This window comes from Arvicola amphibius, chromosome 7, assembly GCF_903992535.2.
Source record: "Arvicola amphibius chromosome 7, mArvAmp1.2, whole genome shotgun sequence".
Classification (NCBI taxonomy): domain Eukaryota; kingdom Metazoa; phylum Chordata; class Mammalia; order Rodentia; family Cricetidae; genus Arvicola; species Arvicola amphibius.
The window spans coordinates 99,735,510-99,760,074 of NC_052053.1; the positions used below are offsets into that span (position 1 = coordinate 99,735,510).

The 24,565-nt window shown below is 44.7% G+C and overlaps 2 protein-coding genes across 4 annotated transcripts in view; one reads left to right on the forward strand and one right to left on the reverse strand.

The window, feature by feature from the left end:
* Positions 1–6,868: 6,868 nt before the first annotated feature.
* On the forward strand, positions 6,869–18,664 carry Pigh (phosphatidylinositol glycan anchor biosynthesis class H). Of its 2 annotated transcripts, none has more exons than XM_038336718.1 (4): positions 6,869–7,117; positions 13,479–13,688; positions 15,693–15,776; positions 16,944–18,664. In XM_038336718.1, exons 1-4 carry the CDS (start codon positions 6,938–6,940, stop codon positions 17,034–17,036), a joined length of 567 nt encoding a protein of 188 aa, XP_038192646.1. In that variant the 5' UTR covers positions 6,869–6,937; the 3' UTR covers positions 17,037–18,664. The 2 variants fall into 2 exon arrangements, with proteins under 2 accessions (XP_038192646.1, XP_038192647.1); XM_038336719.1 differs by having other exon boundaries at positions 15,696–15,776.
* The window catches only part of Plekhh1 (pleckstrin homology, MyTH4 and FERM domain containing H1), a 47,279-nt gene continuing 40,512 nt past the window's right edge, over positions 17,799–24,565 (reverse strand). For both annotated transcript variants that reach the window (XM_038336716.1, XM_038336717.1), the window contains 6 exons: positions 24,159–24,300; positions 22,906–23,048; positions 22,665–22,794; positions 20,823–20,909; positions 20,434–20,580; positions 17,799–19,996 (listed from right to left, as the gene is read on the reverse strand). In XM_038336716.1, the coding sequence (XP_038192644.1) occupies positions 19,841–19,996; positions 20,434–20,580; positions 20,823–20,909; positions 22,665–22,794; positions 22,906–23,048; positions 24,159–24,300 (805 nt within the window). In that variant the 3' untranslated portion in view covers positions 17,799–19,840. The remainder of the gene's footprint in view (positions 19,997–20,433; positions 20,581–20,822; positions 20,910–22,664; positions 22,795–22,905; positions 23,049–24,158; positions 24,301–24,565) is intronic.

Genomic DNA, 24,565 nt, shown 5'->3' on the forward strand with positions numbered 1-24,565 from the left:
GCTGGTCCCAGGCAGGGAGACACATGGCGGGCGGGCAGGAGACAGAGACATGGATAAACGCGACATGCAGAGTGAGGTTGAATATTTATTCAGGGGGTTATAAAGGGGGGAAGGGAGAGGGGGGGAGAGAGAGACAGAGACAGAGACAGAGACAGAGACAGAGAGGAGAAGAAGAGAGAGGGGAGAGAGACGGGGGAAGGCGGGGGAAGCAGAGAATTGGGGAGAGAGGCAGAAGTAAAGCTGCCTCTCTGAAAGGAAGATGGAAAAGAGAGCGAGCTCAGGCCAAAGCTGAAGATCAGCCTGCCTCAGCAGATGGGGGAGGGAGTGGGTGTGGTTTGTCTCTTAAAGGGACCAGGGACCAAAACCATAACATTCCCAGGTCTTCCTTATAATAAAATGTAGGAGATTAGACACCACAGTTTGAAGGAATTGGGGCGGCGAATTCTCAAAACTGCTTCCTGCTGATTTGTCGGTGTCGTCTTGGAGGGGGGACCTGAGAGAAGGCTGGGTGCTGGCCACATCCTGGCATAGCTGGTCTCTTTGCTCCTGACCGGTGTTTGTAGCATGGAAATGTCTGGTGTCTCTTATCCTGTTTAAGGTATTGGCAGAACAAAGAACAAAGTTAAATGAAAAGAATTTTAAGATTATGAAAAGCATCATGATAGAGAAATTTGATATGAAATTTGTTTGGTGAGGTAACCTGGCAAAACCTCTTAGCTATCAAACTGTCAGAGATCTTTGAGAAGGATAAGATTTTACTTGAGTTACTGATTAAAAAATGACAGAGAACTTATTTGGTTGGCACCCAGAGCTACTCTTTTTGGGTCCTCCATGGTCGCTGAAGGTTGCACTTGACCTTTGCTATTTAGCGCAGTACCTGCCAGGACCAAAACCATAACAGTGTGTATTTAGTTTTGTGTGTGTGTGTGTGTGTGTGTGTGTGTGCCACATGTGTGCAGGTACCTAAGGAAGCCAGAGGAGAGCATCAGATCTTCTGGAGCTGGAGTTACAAGTGCCTGTGAGTGGCTGATGCAGGTACAGGAAACCTAACTTGGGTCCTCTGGAAGACCAGCAAGTCTCTTAACCACTGAGCCATCTCCCCAGAAGCAAGATGTCAACTTACACAAACTTTCCTGAGGGTCCCCCCAAAACAAACATGCAACAGGAAAAAGCAAAACAGAACCAAACACTATGTGAAGTTCCTCTTTTGTCTCCCATCTCAACAGTTAGGCTGACCAAAGAGGACACCTGCTCTGGTCACAGGCTTCGAGGGACACTGGTGTCTACCCTGTGTCTCGGCAGCCGGTAAGAGGCTGAAAACTTCAGATACACAAGCTCCTTAGAAGTAGTTCTGTGTCACGTATGCTAGTCCCTCGGGGGCTTTTCCTTAGCAAGGTGTTCATCTAGTGCACCGGGGCCTTCCGCTGTCCTAATTGTTATTGTCTCCTGAGTACCAGAACAATTCCCATCCCAGTGCCACCTGCCTGTTGTTACGAGTTTGAGGCTCTATAATCAGAATTGTCTCAGTTCTTTAAAGAGTGACCAGAGAAGCTACTGCAAAAACATAATAACCCTGGGTTACCGCAGCGACAAAGGTCCCTGACTCAATGGCTGAGAATAAACTTTGGATCCTGCGTGTCACACCTCCTGCAGTCACTGCAGAAACAGCTCTTGAATACTCAAATAAGGTCCCAAGTGGCTAATTGCACCCACGTTCAAAATAAAGCTTGGTTGCTCTCTTCCAAATGGGGGTCACCCAGGTACTCTATGTACCTGGATAACCACACTGAACTTTGCAGCCCTTGCCTGGGCATGTTCCTGTTCCAACTGCCAAGGTAAACAGGCTCCAGGAAGTCCCGTGTGCCACCTGCAGGCAACCTTCTTTTTCCCTCTGTGATGCAGGGAGTGGAACTCAGGGCCTCCAGCATGCTGGGCAAGCGCTCTACCACTGAGCCAACCCTCCCCACCACCATCCTGCCGTCAATACTAGTGCAGGATGTCCTCCTGTATATGTGATGCTGTTATTGGCTAATGAATAAAGCTACGTCCATCAGTGGCTTAGCAGAGCAAAGCCAGATGGGAAATCCAAACAGAGATACAGAGAGAGAGTAGGTGGAGTCAGAGAGACACTATGTAGGGAAGCTTACCAGTAAACCATGAGCCTTGTGATAAAATATTAAATAACATTAAATAATAGAAAATGGTTAATTTAAGATGTAAGAATTAGTTAATAAGAAGCCTGAGCTAATAGGACAAACATTGTTGTATTAATATAGTTTCTGTGTGATTATTTGGGTCTGGGCAGCCAGGAAACAAAAGAGCAGTCTCCGCTTACCTAATGGCAACTAAACCTTTGGCAGCTATATGGCATCCCTTGGACTCCACCTACTCTCTGTATCTTGTTCTGATTTCCCACCTGGCTTTATTCTGCCCTGCCATAGACCGAAGCAGCTTCTTTATTAGCCAATGGTAATAAAACATATTCATAGCATACAGAGGGGAATCCCTCATCACAATGTGAACCAATCAATCCTAAATATTTGATTTGCATAGCAGGCAGAGTGGGTGTTCTAATTTTTAGAAAAAAAAACCACCACAAAGGGAAGTCATGCCATGGAACAGGGCTCACATGGGAGGTTTATTGGGAGAGAAGAGAGAAAGGGACAGAGAGGGTGGTCCCTGGGAACAAGAGTGGCGGAAGAGAAAGAGAAAGAGAAAAAGAGAGGGACCGGAGGTGGGCAAGCCCACCTATTAAAAGGAAACATAGTGAATGTGCACAGGAAGTGCTCTTAGTGCTGCAGCTGAGGATGTATCTGTCAGGACCCTTAGAGCAGCCGGTACAGATGCCTGCAGTCTAACAGTGCGAGGCCAGGGAAGACACTTCTCTGTGTAAGCCAGTCCTTCTCTCTTTTCCTCCAGTGCCACCTCAGTTATGCCTCTGGAATTAATTACTTCACATTCAAAACTTAGGTAGTCATTTTACATCTCAGGAAAAATCCTTTTTTCCTTCTCCCAAGACAAGGTTTCTCTGTATAGCTCTGGCTGTCCTGGAACTCCCTCTGTAGACCAGGCTGGCCTTGAACTCACAGAGATTCACCTGCCTCTGCCTCCCGAGTGCTGGGATAAAGGCGTGCGCCTCCACTGCCCAGATTCTAGGATTTTTAAGACTTTGTCTCATCACATCTTAAAACATACAAATACACTTTCAACACCTATTATAATCATGAAACTAAATTTTATGAAACAGAAAGCACACACACAACAACAACAACAACAACAGAAAAATAAAAACATGGAGATAATTTTGTGTTGGCCAGTTCCTGGGTGTGGGGTCTACCCTGGCTTGTGATTCGTATGCCCAGTGTATTCAGTGGACTCCAATGGAGAAAACGGTTTTCCCCTTTACCAGTAATCAACTGCAAATAGGTCTTTTGGTTAGGATGGGATCCGTGTCCACGTCCCCTTTTTAGTGCTAGAACCCAGTCTGGCTTGAGCCTGTGCTGTCATGGTCCCCTGAGCTCATGTGTATCAATCCTGTTGTGTTTAAATTCATCCACCACCTCTGGCTCTTAGAATCATTTTATTCTCCTCTCTGACTAGATCCATGAGCCTTTATGGAAGAGGTTGGATGAAGATATTCTATTTAGGACACAAGACATGCTGATATTAGGAAGAGAGAAAAACTTTCCACACAAAAGCCAAATGTTCTTACAAATTAAACTGAAACTATCAAGTGTCACTATCATAGAAGGCCACAAGAGGGCGCAGTGACCCCACAGACAAGAGTTCTTCTGTCTGCACTTGTTTTCCGCCTTACCCCCAGACTTCAATTGCCACCTTGAGTGTATGGTATATGTAATATACATGCTCGTGTATGTATACACAAGTGTGTGTGCAGGTGAGTGGGCATGTGGGCATGGCTGTGTAAAATCCGCACGTTAACACCAGTTTTTCTCAATTGCTTTCCACCTTATATTTTGACAAAGGGCCTGTTGCTGGTCCCCGAGCTCCCCAACTTGAGCAGTCTATCTTGCTCTAGTGAGCCCTGGCCTCTGGCGTTCTGGAATTACAGGTGGACCATCACACCCACCCAGCAAGCTGTGAATCTGGATTCTGGTCCTGCTGTTTTTGTTCAGGCTGAGAAATCTCCCTGACATTAGTGTTTTGATTTATTTTGTTTGAGACAGGATCTCTGTGCAGCTCCAGCTGTCCTGTAACTCACTCTGTAGACCAAGACGACCTTCAACTCACAGAGACCTGCCTGCCTCTGCCTCTGCACCAGGCTCTTCCAGTTTTTTCTTACATAGACTAATTACTAGATTTTTTCATTGAGTGGAAAGACAGTAGAACAATAGCTTAAAAAAATGTTTAGTGTTTTGTTTTGTTTTCGTAGTGCTGGTTCGTTTTGGGTAATTTCAGACATAGTCTCATTAGGTCGCCCTGGCTGGCCTGGAACTCACAAGTTGGCTTTGGACTCGTGGGGTTGGTCTCCTCTTTATCACTGCTCCAGAACTCACTGCGTTTGTCTTTTGCCTCGTGTGGGTGCCTGCAGAGGCCAAAAGAGGACGAGAGATTGCCTGGAGCTGGGTTGCAGGCAGTTGTGACTGCCTTACACAACACTAAATTGGTCTTCTGAAAGAGCAGGCAACACTCTAAACGGCTGAGCCACCACTTCTGCTGTAAATAAAAGGGGTGGGGTGGGGAGGGGGCATGAGGGTGATCAGAGGACAGGGGTTTCTCTCCCTCCACCACGTGCATTCTGGGTATTGACATTAGGTCGCCAGGCTTGGTGGCAAGAGCCTTTACTGGATAAGTCACCTTAATGGCTGATACATAGCTATTTTAAATGAATCATAAAGTCATAGAAATAGACAAAATTCTCAAATTGTTCATGTTTCTTTACAAAATTGTGTGTATTGGCACAGTTCAAATCACAATAGCCTGGCTGGGTATGGAAGTGCACATCTTTAATCCCAGAACTCGGGAGGCAGAGGCAGGCAAATCTCTATGAATTTGCGGCCAGCCCGGTCTACAGAATGAGAATTCCAGGACAGCCAGGGTTACACAGTGAAACCCTGGTTTGAAAAACCAGTAATAACAATAATAATTATGGTTTTGCTTATTAACCCACCTTTGGTCAGAGGCATGTCGGCCATGAGCTCTGTGACATGTGATTGAAAAAGCATTGTCCCCTTCCACTGAAGACTGTCCAGGGACCCTGGGCCTGAGGAGCAGCATTGCTATACCCCTAAGCTTCAGGGGCCAAGACTTCTTCTGAGGCTCCAGCCTGCTCATGGTCACTGGCCAATAAGGACTCTAATTTGGCCTTATATGCATGGTAGCCAATAATTCTCTCACACGAGCTATGGCAGACCCCAGCACTCAGAGACGGCTGAGGCTGAGGAATCACAAGTTGAAGGCCAGCTTGGGCTATAGAGTGGAACTTGTTTTGAAATACCACCCACCAAACTCAAATTGAATAAAAGCATTATAAGACAGCACTCTTGAAAATAAACAAAACATTTACCATAGCTAGGGAGCAAGGGAGCATGTGGCAAAGCAGAAGTCAACTTGTGGGAGCTGGCTCTCTCCTCCCACTGTGGATTCATGAAGCAAACGTAAGCCATCAGCCTGGGGCAGGTGCCTTTACCCTCAGAGCCACCAGGACAGCTCCTAACATGGTCTTCTTACACTGCTAAATCTACACGTAGCAAATACTAAAACGAGAGCTCCGTAAAAAAAAAAAAAAAAAAAAAAAAAAATGTAAGAACCCAGTCTGAACCTTAACTATAAATGGTTCTGTTTTGCCTGTTCCAGGAATGGCCACCATGCCTTTGAAAAAGTTATTTATAAAGGTCTTGTAATCCTACCTTTGTTTCAAAAGGTTATATGACCACCTATGACTTCGTCATTATGACGACCTGTCGTAACTACTTTGTTATGCCTATCTTGCAAGCTTGCTTTTGTTTCGGGATGGACTAACTTATCATGCTGATGTTCTGCTCCTGTAATCCTGACTATTTTGCCCAGATTCTACTCTTGAGCTATAAACGCCTTTTGTTTTCCTCACATCCAACGCAGACACCTGAACCCTGCCTTAAGGGGAGGCAGCCCGCGTATGTGAATAAAAAAGCTCACTTTAATGAACAGCTTGCTTTCGTTAACGAGGCCATGATGATTTGTGACTGTGGTCTTACTCCTCCCATCTTTGGGACTGATATACTCTTTTAACAGCGAAGACTACTGTCCAGCCCAAACCCGGGTCTTAGGCCTACCTATGTTAATAACTTTGTTTTCCTGTGCATACTAGCCTCTCTAATTTTTTTGATTCCTGTGACTTAACTCTGTTCCAGCCCCCACCCCCACCCCCGCTCATCCTTTTTTTTTTTTCTTTTTCCTGGAGATTTTCTTCCCCAACATTCCCCGGACCAGTGTGGCCTTCATCCTTGTAGGTTTAGTAATGAGAGCTTTACTTAAGGTTGCCCAGTCTTTCTCTACTGGTCTGAACATTTTTGCCAATGATACTATTTTAAGTTACATCCATATCGCTTTTTCCTACTATAAAAGAAGCTACGTGGGGGAGGACAGGGAATCATCAGCACCTAAAATTCCTTGGCAAGGAAATGAATGCATGAATGAATGAACACACCTGTGAACCATTTCTTGGGGCTCACTCTGGAGTAGCAATATAAATGAGTCAGCCGAGTGAACAGAGATCTTAATCTTTCCGAAACTGGTGCCACGAATCTGGGGAGCTTGGGCTATGGACAAACTGGGAGAACCAGCTTCAACCCCTTGCCCTGCTCTCCGTGCGCAACTACGGCTGCGCGGAGCGCGTGGCGGGCGGGGCCGAGCCGCTTCCGGAACGGTCGGGAGCCGGCGAGACTTCGGTCCTCCGGGTGCGCTAGAGCGGCGCGAGCGCCTGTCGTCCGTGGCCATGGAGGATGAGAAGAGCTTCTCGGATATCTGCGGCGGCCGAGTGGTGCTGCGGCGTCGCTACTACTCGCCGTACTGCCGCGAGTTCGGCCTCAGCTCGGCTCGGCTGTCGCTACGCTCGCTGACCGCCGTTACCTGCGCCGTGTGGCTGGCGGCCTACGGACTCTTCACCCTGTGCGAGGTAAAGGCTGGCGCTCGGCCCTCGCAGGCGGCCGGCTTTAAAAAGCGCTGACCCGTGGGCCCGGGCCGGAGTGTGGGGACTCTGGGCCCGGGACGCCGTCCCGTGGCTGGACTGTTCTTCCTCACTGGGTGGCTGCCCTGCTCATCCTCAGAGCACACCCACCTCCTCGGAGAACTGTCAGTGGATGCTCCTCCTCCGTTCACGCCTCACTGCCTGTAATAGCCTGAGTACCACAGAATTCCAGAAAGGGGCTTTGGCAGACACAGCTGTGCACGTGTGTGTGCGGAAGGAGCGCACTATTTCTGCCTGATCTCTGCGTTTTAAGACCATGTCAACCGCCTCCCACTCCCAATCCTTCCCCAATTTAAGTACACCTTTTTGTCCCCCAAGACAGGGTTTCTCTGTAGCCTTGTAGCCTGTCCTGGAACTTGCTCTGTAGACCAGGCTGGCCTCGAACTCAAAGAGATCCTCCTGCCTCTGCCTCCCAAGTGCTGGGATTAAAGCCGTGCACCACCACTGCACGGCCTTATGTGCACTTTCTAAAGAATTGCCAAATTTAGGACATGAGTGTTTTCTATGTTCAATTTCCAGACTTTCTAGTGTTTTGGGTTTTTTTTCTTCTGAGCTTCACTTTTCACATATCTAAGGTGGTTAATAATATTGTGACAGTCAAATGCCGCGAGTTTGTGACAGTTTTCAAGTAAAAAAGCATCATCCAATTGCTCAGGATGAGTGCTGGTTTCCTGTATAGTGCCCTGAAATGAAATATTCCTGGTGTGGTCTCGCCAGAGCTAAGTACACCAGAACTGTTTATTTCTGTAATCTGCATATTGTTTGTATTAGAACATCCATTCACTTTCTTCTTTCTTTTTTTTATTTTGTCAGGGTCTCGGTATATGTGGTACTGACTGGCATGGAACTGGATTATAGGCCAAGTTATGTGGCGCCTGCTCTGCCTCCCTAGAGCTGGGACCAAGGGTGTGCTTCATTACACCTGGCCCATGAGCTTTTATGCCGTCAAAGCAGATGGCAGAGCACAATTATCTACATAGAAATAGATGAAATTAAGACCACTCACTCATTTAGGGCCTGGGGGATGGCTCAGCAGGTAAGGGCAGCTGATGCCGTTAGTTGAGAATCCCAAAACTCACATGATGGAAGGAAAGAGCGATTCCCAAAAGTCCTCTGACCTCCACACAATAAATAGTAGGCTGGGTGTGAAGGTGCACGCCTGTCATCCCAACACTAGAGAAGCAGAAGCAGGAGCATCTCTGGGAGTTCGAAGCCAGCCTGGTCTACATCAGTGTACATCCTGAGCTCCAGAACAATCAGGGCTACACAGTGAGACCCTGTCTCAACTAAAACAAAACATATAAATAAATAGTATTTGTACCAATTTGCATCTAAAAGTTTCTTCACAGATCAGTTAAAGTCATTAAGTTGACCTAACCCTCCCCCCAATTTACAATATAGTGGAATTTTTATTTATTTTTACTTTTTTTGGAGGGGCATTAGTGTCTCACTATGTAGCTATGACTGGTTTGAACTCATTCTGTAGATCAGGCTGACCTCGAACTCACAGACATTCCCCTGCCTCTGCCTCCTGAGTGCTGAGATTAAAGGGACACATCACCATGCCCAGTTGAACTTTAATGCTAGCCTATATTCCAGATACCTGTGTGTAGTGTGAAGCGGCGGGGCTGTGTCCCGCCACCCGGCCCCCGGCTAGCTTTACACCCGAAATAATTACACGGAAACTGTATTCTTTTAAAGCACTGCCTGGCCCATAGTTTTAGCCTCTTATTGGTTAATTCTCACATCTTGCTTTAACCCATATTTAGTAATCTGGGTAGCACCACGAGTTGTGGCTTACCAGGAGAGATCTTAACCTGCGTCCATCTCGGAGAGCAGCAGCATGGAGACTCCTTATGGAGACTGCCTGAAGCGTCTCCCCAACTCTACTTCCTTGTTCCCACAATTCTGTTCTGTCTACTCCGCCTACCTAATTTTCTGTTCTCTTAAAGGGCCAAGGCAGTTTTCTTTATTAGTAATGAAAGTAACACATAGACACTCCTCCATCACCTGTGCAATTATCTAAAAGGAGGAACATATTACATGCCCAGAGTGCTAGCTAGCTGTTTTGCTGAATTTCTTACTTCAACCCTAGAAGAAAACAAAGGTTCAGAAAGAGTAATAATGTAATAGTCTTGATGCTGGCCAGGTGACAGATACGGGCTTCAAAACCAGAGCTGCTTCACTTTCTAACAGGTCTCAGGCAGTCGTGTTCCTTATGTGTTGGTTTGTTTTGAGATACAGGGCCTTGTCGTGTAGCCTAGGCTGTCCTCTCTCCATCCTCCAGTCTTGGCCCCCATCAGGTGTGTACACCACACCAGCTCAGAATGGGTCATGCCAGCTCCCTGCTGTATTGATACTTCTCTTGTGCATTAACCCTAATGTCCCCCAAGTGCAGAAGTAATGCTTGCTCCCTCATACTCCAAAACTTCCCTGGGGCTCTGTGTGCCAAAATTTTAGATCTTTGCCCCTGTTGAAAACATTCATGAAGGCATTGACTATCTGCAGTGAAAGGAGTCTCAGAGGAGACATCAAACACGTGGCTTCCAACCCTGACTCGAATGAAGAGTGCATTGTTAGAATGCTAGCCAGGAAAATGGACTTTGAGGCTGATTATCTTAAGAGAAAGCTGAGTGGGTGAAATTGCCTGAGCATTTACTGTTCTTCATCCTGTCATTCTCCTTGCCTTTGAATTCACAGTTCTTCTAATACTATTCCAATCTGAGCCCTTTAAGTCCTTCCAGCATGCACTGTCTTCTCTGCACCAGTGAGGGCCTGCTGCCTTGAAGTCTTTGTGGAACAGTCCTGTGTGTTTCAATCTCTCTCTGCTCCTCTCTTTCCCTCTCTACTCTTTTATGGCCCTCCTGCCCTCTCCCTCCTTCTCTCCCCCTTCTTCCTTCCCACTTCCTTCAACACTTGTAGTCAGTAACACAGTATTCTAGACTCTTTTTCCCTTTTTGTTGTTGTTGTTGTTGTTCTTCTTCTTCTTCTTCTTCTTCTTCTTCTTCTTCTTCTTCTTCTTCTTCGTCTTCGTCTTCGTCTCCGTCTCCGTCTCCGTCTCCGTCTCCGTCTCCGTCTCCGTCTGTCTCCGTCTGTGTCTCCGTCTCCGTCTCCTTCTTCATTCTTTTTTTGAGACAGGCTTTCTCTGTGTATCTCTGACTGTACTGGAATTCCCTCTGTAGACCAGGCTGTCCTCCAACTCACAGAGCTCTGCCTGCCTCTGCCTCCCTGAGTGCTGGGATTAAAAGCCTGCACCACCACTGCCCGACTAGACTCTCTAATGTATCAACCTTGCATCTAAATTTAATTTGGCCTTTCTTCCATAATGTTTATTCATTTTGTACTGTTTACAAGACACTTCCCTACACCTGGAAGTTAGTTACTGGAAACTTGAAGTTTCTGGGTCACCAGAGGCCCAGCTCTAACTCTCATTTATCAGCCAAAAGTAATTATCTGAACAGAAGTCAGCAAACCTTTTCTTTAAAAAGCCAAATTAATATTTTAGTCTTTGTAGGTCTCTGACCCATATTCTTTTTGTCCTTTTATATTATTTAAATTTTATTTTATGCGTATTGGTGTTTTGCCTGTATGTTTGTCTGTACCACATACTCCTAGTGCCTAAGGAGGTCAGAAGAGGGTGTCAGGTCCCCTGGACCTGAAATTACAGACAGCTGTAAGCTACCATGTGGTTGCTAGAAATTGAACCCAGGTCCTCTGGAAGAGCAGCCAGTGCTTTTAACCGATGAGCTGTCTCTCCAGTCTGTTTTTTTTCTTTGTTGTTTGTTTTTTAGAGAAAGGGTCTCACGGTGTAGTCTTTTCTGGCCTGGAACTCACGCTTTGACCAGGTTGGCTTTGAACTCAGAGATCCACCTGCCTCAGCCTCCCGAATGCTAGGACTAAAGGAGTGTACCACCATGCCTGCCTGGGCTTTGTTTTGTTTTGAGACAAGGTCTCACTGTGTAGCTTTGGCTGGCCTGGAACTCAGATCCATTTGCCTCTGCCTCTGCAGTACTGGTATTAAAGTGTGCATCACAATGCTTGTCCAGTTAGGATGACTGCAGAAGGTAGATGCAACAATTTCTATTTGATATGTCGGCACTGGAGAGATGACTGGTTAAAAGCGCTTCCAGGGGACCCGGGTTCACTAGTATTCACATGGCAACTCTCGACTGTCTGTGACTCCACTTCCAGGGAACCTGATATCCTTACACAGATAGATATACATGCAGGCAAAACACCAAAACACATAAATAAAAATAGATTTGATAGGCTCATTGTTTAAAAACAAACTAACAAAAAAAGCCAACAGCAAAACAAAATATGGAACCCTTAAGAGATGGGGCCTGTGAGGATACATATTTAGTCATTGGGGTTTGCCCTCAAAGGATAACCTCTCTCAAGCTAATTCAGCACAATTCCTGGATGACTGGGCATTCAAGTCCTTTAAAGACAGATGCTGAGGTCATAGAATACTTAGAAGAATCTGATTAGAGTCAGGTTAAAGGGGAACTGATCAGTACAAAGAGTGAGACATTTTTTGGCTTTGTGAATGTGGTTCAACATTACTGAATTTTATTGATTTGGGTGTGCTGGTTAGTTTTTATATCAACAACACAAACTGGAGTCATTTTGAGAGAGGAAACTTCAATTGAGAAAATGTCCCCAGCAGATTGGCTCATGGGAAGCCTGTGGCACATTTTCTTCACTGATGATTGATGTGGGTAATGCCAATCTTGGCTGGGTGGTTTTATAAGAAGGCAGGGTGAGCAAGCCATAGAGAGCAAGCCAGTAAGCAGCACTCCTTCATGGCCTCTGCGTTAGCTCCTGACTCTAGGTTCCTGCCCAGTTTTAGTTCCTGTCCTGACTTCCCCCAGTGATGGTGATGGGCTGTGATGTGGAGCTGTGGGTTGAAAGAACCCTCTTCTCCCCAGGTGGCTTGTGGTCGTGGTGTGTTATCAGCAGTAGAAATCCTAAGACACTAACTAGTTCAGTGGTTACCTTTCCTTCTAGAGTCGGGAGCAAGAGTGTGAGAGACCAAATGAAAGAAACAACAAAACAGAACGTCCCACATTGCAGCTTCAGATGTGGTAAAGGTTATAAATGTGTCTTAGACAGAAGAACATACATAGCTCTTGTGTGCGTGTGGGGGTGGGTGCAGTGGGCAGGGATATGGATCCAATAGGGCCTGTTCATGCCAGACAAATGCTGTACCACTAAGCTACATCCCCAACCTGCTTACCATTTTCTGACCCCTTAACACATCGTTTGGTCATAGCTGCAAGTAACACAGAACAAAAGGAGATGAAAATGATAAGGCCATTATTAACACAGTAAGAAGTAAGGTCCGAAGATCTCAGAGTTCAAGTGAGAGTCTTATTTGACCCTGGCTCCTCTCATTCGAACACCCTCCAGTGTACTCTTAGTCCTCAGCCTAACTGTCTTTGTGGGAGAGTGTACCCACCAGAAACCATGGACTTCTAATAAATCTCTGCATCAACTAAGTCTTGCATTATAGGCTATACCTGGATGCTTTAATCTTAATGCCCCTGGCACTGTTCCCTCCCCCACCCCGCTTTCCTTTCTTTTTTTTTTTTTTTTTTCTTTTTTTGGTTTTTCGAGACAGGGTTTCTCTGCAGCTTTTTTAGAGCCTGTCCTGGAACTAGCTCTTGTAGACCAGGCTGGCCTCGAACTCACAGAGCCCACTTTCCTTTCTCCATTCTTTCTACCCCTATTTTTTTTAAAAAAATATAATAATATAATAAATTGGCCTCTTCTGTAGACCTCTGACTACCACATCTCATTGGCTGGGGTTGTGACATGTGTCTCCTTCTAAACCAATCAAAATTTATTTCAAATTCTATTAGGAAGAATATGGACTATCATTCAGGGAGTCGTATCAGCTACTGTACAGAGCGCTTCACAGTTGTGTCTGTAATTTTGTGCTATATATTTTTCAGGGGGAATAGGGGAGGGAAAGCACTGGGTCCTTAAGTTGTTATTTTAGGAAGAAAAATTTCTGAGATAGATGTGATGATGGCGGATATTTTGCTGGGAGCATCCCAAACCTATTCATTAGTAGTCTGGATCCTTTTCACTCTGCGTGCTGTCCAAACACTTTAGGAGCTCCAGAGAAAGTGATCTCCATGCTTGTTCCCTCTTCTCTTCACCTCACAGCATAGTGACCAGAGAAAAGGCCTTCTCCCTCATGGTCGGTTTAACTCGCTGTGTATCACAGAGCCACATAGGGGCATTTGGTAATCTTACTGCCTATGTCTGGCTCTCTCTTCAGAATAGCATGATCCTCTCTGCTGCCATCTTCATCACCATCATAGGCCTGCTTGGTTACCTCCATTTTGTGAAGATTGATCAGGAGACTCTGTTAATCATCGATTCACTTGGCATCCAGATGACTTCATCCTATGCTTCTGGCAAAGAAAGTACCACCTTCATAGAGATGGACAAGGTCAAGGATGTTATCATTAATGAGGCAATTTACATGGTAAGTAAGTGTTTACGGGATATCTCTGAACTCTGCATGGAAGCAGTCAGCTCATGGGGAATGCTGAGATCTAAATGGAGTTTTAATAAAGCATTCATTGTCACAGAATTAAACGTAAGGAGCCTACATTCCAATACAAGTAGTTATTTTTTGTCTGGCATGCCCGTGAACCATGAAAGAGAAACTACATTAAAATAAGTTTCTTTATAGTCATGCCTTCCTCAGTGATGGGGATTGTTCTAAGAAATGTATCGTTTACCAGTTTGCTGGTTGTACAGAACATTCTTACATAATGGTACAGTTTACTCACTCAGACAGCCCATTGATGAATCGAAAGATGTAATAAACAAGATGCTTGTGGTTGCTGCCAAGTGTAGTCCTGTACTGCCTTACAGTAAACTGCTTTTTTCCTGAGTCAGGGTCTGACTGTATAGCTCATGCTGGCCTTGAACTTCCCGTCTTCCTGCCTCTATCTCTTTGTGCTTGTTCATAATTTTATAAACTTTTATTTTTACTTATGTGTGTGTGTCTGTGTATGTATCCTGTTGAGGTCAGAAGAGGTCAGATCCCCTGGAGGTGGTATCACAGGTGGTTGTGAGCCACCCAACATGGACACTAGGAACTGAACTCTCATCCTGTAGAAAGGCAGCAAGCACTCTTAACTGCTGAGCCATTTCTTTAGCCCCCTGCCCCCCTACTCTTTTTGTTTGTTTGTTTTTAAGCCAGGGTCTCATTATGTAGCCTTGGCTGTCCTAGAACTTAACTATGTAAACCAGATTGTCCTCAAACTCACAGAGATCTACAGATTCTGCCTCCTGAGTGCTGGGATTAAAGACGTATGTCACCATGCCTGGCTAACAAACTTTTGCTTTTTTTATAAGTAGGAGTACACTCTATTAAAAAGCATAGCAAATGCATAAGCCATGATTGCTGCAGAGGTAGCAGTCTGTCATAGACAAAGAGTCAGCATTTTGACTTATATCTCGTAGCTCAGATGCAAAAGCATTTGTTTGCTTCCTTTCTCGGAATGAGGTTTCACCATGTTGCTCAGGTTGGCTTCTAATATCTAACCTAGTTCCAAGGAACCACTTGCCTTGGTCTCCTGATTGATAGGACTTCTGGTTCATACTAACATACTTGCCTTTTTTTTTTTTTTGAAGGGGGTTAATTCTTTAAACAGAATGTAGGCAAAGGGACACATGAAGTCATGAAGGAAGATGTAAAGCTAATTCTTATTCTAGTTTCAATTCTATGTCATTTTCCCCCTGTTTTGTAGTGGGTAAATGGCATAAAAGTGTAATTGATAAAGTATAAAACCCTAAGCAAAGCTCTGTGGCTTCAGAGTGGACATTCTGATGGTACAGAATTTGAGACTTGGCAAGTGTTTGAATGGTTACCTTAATCTAGCTTTGATGTTTCTATTTGTCAGTACATTACAATTCAGTGATTATTATTTTTTATTTGCTGTGCATGGTTGCACAAGCTTTTCATCCAAGCATCTGGGAGGCAGAGGCAGGTGGATCTCTGTGAGTGAGGCTAGCCTGGTGTACATAGCAAGTTCCAGGCTAGCCAGTGATACATAGTAAGACCCTGTCTCAGCAAAAACAAAGCAAAAAGATTTTTTATATATATCAAATAAAGATAAAGGATGAAAGCCAGGCAGTGGTGGTATATGCCTTTAATCCCAGCATGCATTTGCCATGCATGGTTGCACACACTTTTCATCCTAGCATCTGGGAGGCAGAGGCAGGCGGATCTCTGTGAGTTCAAGGCCAGCCTGGTCTACAAGAGTGAGTTCCAGGACAGGCTACAAAAGTACAGAGAAACCTTGTCTCGAAAAAATAAATAAACAAAGGATAAAAATAAACTTTTCTTCTACTTCAAAAGTTGTCAAATATTTCACTACCTAGAGGTAATTTGTGGAACGGATTTTATTCTTCCCTTGAAGGAAAACGAAACAAGATGAGTTTCACTGAGACCTCTGTCTGGTGTCTTTTCTTACAGCAGAAAGTGATTTACTACCTCTGCATTTTATTGAAGGACCCAGGGAAGCCACATGAGATATCCCAAGTAGTTCCTGTCTTCCAGGTGAGCGCAGTGTTCTTCCTTTCTCTTGCGAAAGCCTACCTTTTCTCTGTCTGCTTTTGTTCAGTCGACATGAATTTCTGTTGTCAGAGTGAGTAAAAGTTAGGATTTATTTTAGACCTCAGCAGCCTCTCTCTGATGAAGATATACTTTAAAAAATATTAATAATTCACAAATATCTTAGAAGACAATTACCAATCATATAACTATTTCTGCTTACAAATCACATTCTTCCAATCTGTCAATCTACCATTGTATAAGTTTACATTAATACAGTGAGGCTGAAATATTCTCTCTCTCTCTCTCTCTCTCTCTCTCTCTCTATATATATATATATATATATATATATTTTTTTTTTTCTACCACAGCCAGTATCTGCCTACATACCTACCTATATCTTTTCTACCACAGCCAGTATACTTACTTTAAATAATTATGTTCTATTATATTGAAATATTTGTTTATTTAACTATTTTATTGCTAGGATTTAAATAGTATCTAGATTATCTTTTCTTTTGATTTTACAATAAAAACCATTGGTGGCACAAGCCTGTAATCCTCTTGTTTTAAAATGTCAGTTTTCTCTACTAGCTAAGTAGAACCTAGAAATCAGTTATATATTCGTAATAATTTTGTGTTATTTTTCAATAGGAAACATTTATTAAATAGACTTTCTACATGTAATTTTCCTATTCTGTGGCTTCTCTTTTAAATTTTAGTTGTGTTACATTTTATAATACAAAATCTTTTCAGAATGTACATTTTAAACTGCCCATCTTGTCTCTGAGGTGCATTTCACAACTTGTAACACTTTTTAAGATGGTCTGTCTCACTGTCATATGCTTTTGTCAGGCTTAAAACTGTATTTTGATGCCTGTAATCCCAGCATTTGGGAGGCAGAGGCAGTAAGATCTCTGAGTTTGAGGCCACCCTGGTCTACATAGTGATTTCCAGGACAGCCAGAATACACAGAGAGACCCTGTCTCAAAACAAACAAGCAAGTTTTTTATCTTCCATAAAGGCCAGATTTGGAGAGCTCCCAGAAAAGTGCCCAGAGGCTTGACCCGTGTCTCTTAGCTCACAGTTGTGCTTGACGTATGTGAGAGATTGAGGTTGCAAGTGGATTCTTCTATTCTTCTTGACTCTGCGTTTCTCCCCTTTGGAATTCAGAGTGCCAAGCCTCGGTTGGACTGCTTGATTGAAGTATACAGGAGCTGCCAGGAGATTCTGGCACACCAGAAAGCCACATCAACAAGCCCATGAATCTCAGCATTCAAAGACCAGTGTTATCTTTATGGGAGAGGACTCCTAGACCATAGTGGCTAGTTTATTTTCTGTACTGTAAAAATCACTAGGTGGACACAGTCCTGGGAATCAAAATGGATGAGTGATCTCAGAGCTATAGAGGAGGCGGCTGGAACTTGACTCAGTGTTTTGATATATTATAAAGTTTCCCTTATAGATTTTATCTACATTACTAGTCAAGGGGAAACCTTAAGGATTTTGACATATCAAAAATAGGCCAGGCATAGTGGCACATGCTTTAATCCAAGAACTCGAGGCATAAACAGGTGGTCTCAAGTTTGAGGCCATGCAGGGCTACATAGTGAGGACCCCCTCCCCCCCAAAAAAGTAATTCACATGAAGAGCACTCTGAAGTTTCTGAGCACGTTTATATTTGTGTTAATCTGTGGAGGATTGAGACTGGTGCCAGATTCTACAAGAAAAATAGAGTTTCCATCTCCATGGACTCTTGTCTAAAAGTTAGGGAAAGAATAAGGTTTTTTTTAATGTATGAATTAGCAAGAATAAAATGCCTTACAAAGGGCTAGCCTCTGGCCATAGCACCTATGACCTCTGCAGGATGACTCTTAACCCACAGTTGAGCTAGAGGTGTTATGGATGCCAGTAATCCCAGGACCCAAGAGGTGTCAACAGGAGGATTGAAGTTTGAGGCCAGCCTGGGCTACAGGGTGAGGCGCTGTCTCAACTCAAAAATAAATAAATATCCAGAACACACAGGAATTGCTGGTTCACTGACAGCTTTTTATTGACAGGCGTACACAGCACTGCAGCCATGGGTGTCAAGCACATTAGTACCTTTCTGTTACTTGGTATTTTCTATTACTTCAAAAGCTGCTGGGACCAAGAGGGCTTAGATGAAAAGTCAGAGAGTTCATGTTGGTTCCCAGACATGGGACTGTCACATTAAAGAATTAAGAAGCCAGTTTACAGAAGCTTTTGTTTCTAAGGCAGTTTCTGGAATTCCTAGAGATCAGGAAGGAGAAAGGGAGCTGGGCTAGGCAGTGCAGGCCTTTAATCCCAGCACTTGGAAGGCAGGTGGCTTTCTGAGTTTTTGTCCAGTCTGGTCTATATAGTGAGTTCAGGACAGTGAGGACTTCCTAGTGAGGCCCTGTCTTAGAAGGAAGAGAAAGGAAAGGAAAGAAAGGAGAGGAGAAAATTTAAAGAGAAAAGGAGGAAGCTAATCTGACCTCCAAGTCTAGTACAAACAGTTCTATTCTTTGTAACTCTATTACAAAACAATAACAACCCGAGAGTAGACCATATCCTTTTGGGCTTTAAGGGCCCCTTGGAATGTGGCCCACAAGAACTGCATTTTCTGCCTTTGACACTAGCCTGGAAGGAGTTGTCAGGACCCGAGAGTGATGTGACGTGAGGTAGACCTGTGTCCACTAGAACCCCAGGACCCAATCCTGGGGCAGGAGTTGACATTGGAACAAAAATGGCTCCTGCCTGTCAAGCTTGTTTAGGCCTTTGTAAAGTCATGTTTGTCAGTCCAGAGGATAAGAAATGAAAGATTACAGCAGCTGAGCCATTCTGACAAACTAATTTGTAGTGTGCAATAAACACATTGTTGGGTTAAAAGCTTATTTCCTGGGTGTTGCTCCTATCCCCTTGACCATGTTACTGAAAGATGATAGAACTATCTTAGAGCTATACAATAAACTTAGATTTTTTTTTTATGTTAGAAAATCAAAGTATGAACTTTCAGTTTTTACTATTTCTTAAGGGGAAGGTGATAAAGGTCATCTTCATCAAAATCAGAAAGTCTGGGTTGAAAGGGAGTATAATGTTCTCAGGAAGGCAAAAGTTGAAAAGAAACTTTGTACTTCCATATACTACTAGGGCAAAATATATATCTCCTGTGCTTCCAATTAATTCTCAGAAGATAGATACCAGAAGTGTTGGTGAGCAATCCAGGCCTTCTGGGAAGGGGGGGGAGGTCTTTAGTGTTTCTGATGTGTCGTCTCCTGACCTCATACAGCAGCAACAAGCAAAACTCACATGCTTGGTCTCTCAGAGGGTGGAGAGACGATGACTACCTCGTCCTTCAGTAGTGAGCACAGCCTTCGCTAAGCCCTAGTGGGCCTTAAAATGACACAGGGAGGGATCTGTCCCTGCCTGTGCTAGTCCAGTGTGAGAGAAAAAGTTTGCATCTTAACAGGAATAGCGTGCTGTCCTGAAAAGATTAGAGCTGTAGCCCCAGTAGGAGCATAGAAAATGCCTCCTCACCATAGGGGGAGGCTTGTCATTTTTCTCCAGTTCTGTCAGTCTTTCCATCTGGGAAAGTTGTCCAGTTTTAGAGATTTGTAGACATTTGCCAGAACTTAAGTGAATTAGGAATTTTAGTCCTATTTTGTTCAGGGATGTTCAGAAAACTTCAAGTATAAGCCCCCACATAAGGACCACGTACAATATAAAAAGACGAGCTTCCCTGAGTATCAGTGCAGAAGCCCCAAATACAGTACCACTGCCCTTGTAACGATGGGCCATCCCTGTCTCAGTCTAGAATCAAGTAGCATCCAGAGTCAGTATTCTTGTAAAAGAAATAGTAAGTGGTTTTGATGTTGGGTCTGGATTTTAAAATGCTGGGCCTTGAAAGATAAGGCACTTAAAGAGCACAAAGGTTTCAGAGACCCTGAAGTACACATTTCACAGAACAGGGTCGGAAGGGGCCGTCAGGCCCGTCACAGTAGTAGCATGCTCTGGGACACACTCTAATCCCAGAGGCACCAGTGGTGGCAGGGGTGGGGGAGGAGGACCATTCACAGCAAAGCTGGCCCCTTAGTGCAGGAAACAGAAGCAAAGAGCTGTCCATCCAGGTCTCGGGGCTGGCGGGCTGCAGGCAGCTTGGTGGATAGGTTCACAGTTGCAGAACAGTGGTTCATGTAGCTGGCGATCATGAAGGTAGCTTCTGTGATCTGAGGTCAGAGAAGTGAAGAAATTGAACTAGCCTTGTCTTGAATGCTGAGTTTCTCACTGGCTATAACATTGGGTACACACATACCCTTCCTGGGCTTTCGCTGCTTTCTCTCTTAAACTGCTCATTCAGGAGAAAAGCCCTAAAGAGACTAGTGTGATGTTTAGAGGCCAGTGAAATGTACCTTTGTTGACCTGAGAGTCTCTGACTCTCCTGAAGAAAGGAGGAACAGCAACGGCGGAATCAGGTAGTCCTACCAAGTACCAGCTCAGTAGCGAGATGGACATACTACCCCACCTGAACCCTTTGGGATGCTGATCACACACCAAGGCCAACAAGTGTATTTGGGGCAGAACCTTCCCAAAGTTTTCTCTAAGCACCAAGCTTACTATATTACACCAGGCCAGAGTAAATTGTTGTGGTAGCTGTCAGACCCACCTTGGGAGCAGGCATTTGGAAGATCAACTTGTCAATATGGCTTTTTCCAGAGCTCTGGTCTGGAATAGATCTAATCACAAGCATGAAGTCATCCCTGCAGCCACCAAACGTTGTCACTGAAGAGTAGGGATAACTGATGTTCACTTGCTGTGGAAAGGAGCCAGTTGAGTTCAGGGGAAACTCCGTACCTATTTCTTCTAGACATAGGGAGCCTTTACCAGGAAGGGAGAACCCGAAGGTGGTGATAATTTAGAGAGTTAAATCCTGATATCTGTAAGTTGTATCTAGACTATAGGACAGCATTTCTGGGACAGAGGTTAGAAAGTCCAGAGCAGGGAAGATAAAACAAGTGTTTAAGAAGGGTTAGAACCAGCCTTTGCCTCTCATACCATAGTGTGGTGGTCCAGGATGCTGACACCATCCTCATTCACAGCAATCCACACCAGAGTGTTCTCCTTAGAAGACAGCTGGGCAGGCTGCAGAAACAGAAAAAGCCTATCAGACCCACAGTTAGAGATTCTGAACCTAAGTACTTTCTGAGAAAGAAGGTATGTCCAGAGGGATGGGCAATCACATCATCGTGGAAAGCAGAGAATAGCATTTATACAGCACAGGAATGCTGTGGCAGGAGGCATTTGGCCCTGGGGCTCTGCCCCCAACACCCGAAAGGTGGAGGGCATCACACCTGCCAGCACACTGGGTGGAGAGCTCCGAGTAGTAGAATACAGGCCAACCTAGGGGCTGGTGTGTAGCTCGGTTAGTAGATAGTTTCTCCTGCTCCCCAATCTCTCACAAGCAAAATATATCTTGCTTTAGCCAATTTCCTTGGGACTATAAAAGAAATAGGAATACAAGAGTGCAGTGGGTGGGCTTTAGGTCCTTTCAGTAAGTTTGTGACTATTTGGTAGCCATTTCCTGGGTGTTTCTTTCAGGGCTACAGTGAAGTGCTCCAGGCATCTCTCTACCTAAAACCCTGGGGGGAAGAGAAGACAGATATCCTTTCTTTGAAACTTTTCCCAACCTTCCAGGCCAGTGGCATTCTATTTATAATACCACTGTACTTTGACTGCATGGCCCTTGTGACCATTTGTGCGCACATACAGACACACACACACACAAAGGCTGGAGGTATAGCTTAGGGGGCAGGAGTATTCTTAGCATTGTGCAAGGTCCTGGTTTGGTCCCCAGCATATCCCCAAAATTAAACAGGAGATTAATATTGCTTAGAAAGATTGAAAAGTGAATATGAAGAACAATGTACAACTCCCCGAGGGTTCTATTCGCACTAGCTGGAAAGCCTCCTAAAGGCCAGGGACTGGTCTGTTCATTTCTTTAAAACATTTTTAAAAATTTATATTTATATGTATGGTTGTTTTGCCAACATGTATGTCTGTGTACCACATGTGTGCCTGTATCCAAGGAGGCCAGAAAAGGATGTCGGATCCCTGAGACTGGAATTACAGACAGTTGTGAGCCACCATATGGAGGCTGGGAATCAAACCCAGGTCCTATGGAAAAGCAGCCAGTGCTTTTTAACTGCTGAGCCATCTCCCCAGCCCTTGTTCATTTTTGTAACTTTAAACAGCTAGAACTAGAAATAGTATATATTCAACAGTCTATCTGTTTATGCTATGTAGATGAGTGGATGTCCATTTTCTGATCTGTAGCTGCAGTGATCAGAACCTAGATCCAGCCTCAATGTCTGATTATAATGTCTGGTCACAGGGTAATGTCTGTGATTATCTGCAAAGTTCATGCATACCAGACACCTACTGAGGAAAATGTCCAACTGAAATTACTGTTTGCCTCCTGGCCTTCGTGTAGAGGTGAGAGTTACTTGTCTGAGTAATCTGATTCCCCTGGGTGGTCCATTTCTCTCACTTCTGGCCTTTTGGGTGGCCAGTAGAGATGAGTTTGTTTAGGTTATACACTGCTTTGTCTTTCAGACTTTTAGGTCTGAATCCTCGTGTAAATTAGTTGAGCTTGTCTTTGCAGCAGAGGCACTGGCAAGTCAATAAAGGAAGTATGAATATAAACAATGAATTATAACTCCACGGTAGACCATGGAACTCTGGAGCAGCCAGAGTAGGGGAGATGGCAACTCCTAGGGTTTGATAGTGAGGTGGGGGCTGCAGACTAGACTGATATAGACATATGAGCAGAAAAGGGAGGGGAGGTCCAGAAGAAACAGCATTCTGGGGGTTTGGGTAATTCTTTTTGCTGTCACTCACCTGAGCAGCAAAGAGCTTAGCACCAAAGAGAGGCCATTTCCGAGCCACAGTCAGGTAGATGCGGATGCATTCAGCAGGGGAGCAGCCTTGCAATGCTGCCCACTTGGTGGCCATCGTATCTGCCAGGTGCCTGGTGTGGATGGACAGAAAGAAATGGTGCCAATGAAGTGCCCGCTTGTTTCCATCACAGCCCTGAGGTTTCCCCACAGGCTTCCTCTGTAAGACCTTGCCTCCAGCCTACCTCAGCTGCTCAGGGGGTGCTCCAATTCGATAGCGCTTTGGGTAGAACCTGTCAAGGACCTGCTGGAGGAGATGCTGAGATTTGGCAGGAGGTGTACCTCCAGGACCTGGCAGGATAGGTTTCTCCAAGTCCCCGTATTCCACCTGAGGTAGAAAGGTAGTCATGAGTTTGGGGGGTGATGGGGCTGCTGTTAGAGAAGTAAACAGCCCTTACCCATTATGCTTATCATATGACGATGAAAAGAATTTATCTATGCCTCATAGACATTAGAGAAACATCCCTAGGGTCCTAATAAGATTGTCTACATCAACTCTCACTTTTAGCTAAATGCTAGAAGGTAGAAAGTGCTTCAGACTACAGAGGACAGAAGAGGTTTTGATGTCAGACAGCTAGCCCAAGTATCAGCTCTGACACTTAGCAGTTTTGTGTCTTTGTTCAAGTTATTTAAACTGAGTGTAAACTTCCTTCTAAGTGGGGATGAAAAGTACAGAGGCAAATACATCTGAAATATTAGCATGTGGTGGGCTGGAGAGATGGCTCAATGGTTAAGAGCATTGCCTGCTCTTCCAAAGGTCTTGAGTTCAATTCCCAGCAACCACCTGGTGGCTCACAACCATCTGTAATGAGGTCTGGTGCCCACTTCTGGACTGCAGGCATACACACAGACAGAATATTGTATACATAATAAATAAATATTAAAAAATATTAGCATATGGCTTGCTACAGAGTCCTTATATTGATAATTACGAAGAGCCACCATGTAGTCCAGGCTGGCTTGGAACCCAGACTGGACTTGAATTTATGCCAACTCTGCCTCAGCTCTCCAAATGCTGGGATTATATATATCTGGAACCATGGAGGTATCCTGGACAGCCCATGCAGATAGCCACCTAAAGAAACACACAGGAGAATCGTTCTGAACATATGTTTTTTTCTAGTCTTCTACTTAGGATGAGGGGTGGTTCATAAAGTTTACCACATGCATTGTGCCACATACAGTGCTCCTTCACACACCCTGCAGGCAGGGAGGGAATCGTGTTTCCCACATACACATAAAAAACTGAAGCACTAAGAAGTGACTTGGCCAGGCTCTCACACTGGAAGAAGACTGGGACTTAAAGCCAGTTTTTCAGTTCCCATTCCATTCTGCGCACAGCCTGTGTGCAGTGAGCGAGGAGTCCCTTCTCTCCCGCTGCCTCAGGATCTGCAGTCTTCTGTAAGGTCTCAGGTTTTTCTAACAGATTGAAACTCACCTGGGCCATCAAGGCAGCCATTTCAAGAGCCAGCTCCTTGGTGACGGGAAATCTTCCTGCCACAATTTCTCCACTGGTTTGGAAGGCAAGTAGCAGCCGCTCTCGCTCCGTCTCTCCTTTGACTTGACTTCGAAAGTATAGCCTATAGGGAAGACAGTAAGAAGCCAGGTCTCAGCTGGCACCCCAGACAAGAATGAGAAAGCTTTCTCTGCATCTTTACCCTGATCCCTACAGTGAAGATAACTGTTTATGACATTTGTCAGCCTCTTTTCTACCACCCAAGAAATGTGTAGCCAAGTCTAAGCTCGCTGTGGGCATGCAGGTCTCACCCACAGCAACAGGAGTCAGTTCTGAACAAACCACCAGACTTACTGCACTTTGCATGAGGAATCTGGTGCCTAGAATCA

Excerpts from the sequence above, each read along its gene's own strand:
- Pigh (XM_038336718.1), top strand. The coding sequence starts at position 6,938 with ATGGAGGATGAGAAGAGCTTCTCGGATATCTGCGGCGGCCGAGTGGTG. Across the intron at positions 13,689-15,692 it reads TTAATGAGGCAATTTACATG|CAGAAAGTGATTTACTACCT; the intron begins GTAAGTAAGTGT and ends CTTTTCTTACAG. Across the intron at positions 15,777-16,943 it reads AAGTAGTTCCTGTCTTCCAG|AGTGCCAAGCCTCGGTTGGA; the intron begins GTGAGCGCAGTG and ends TTTGGAATTCAG.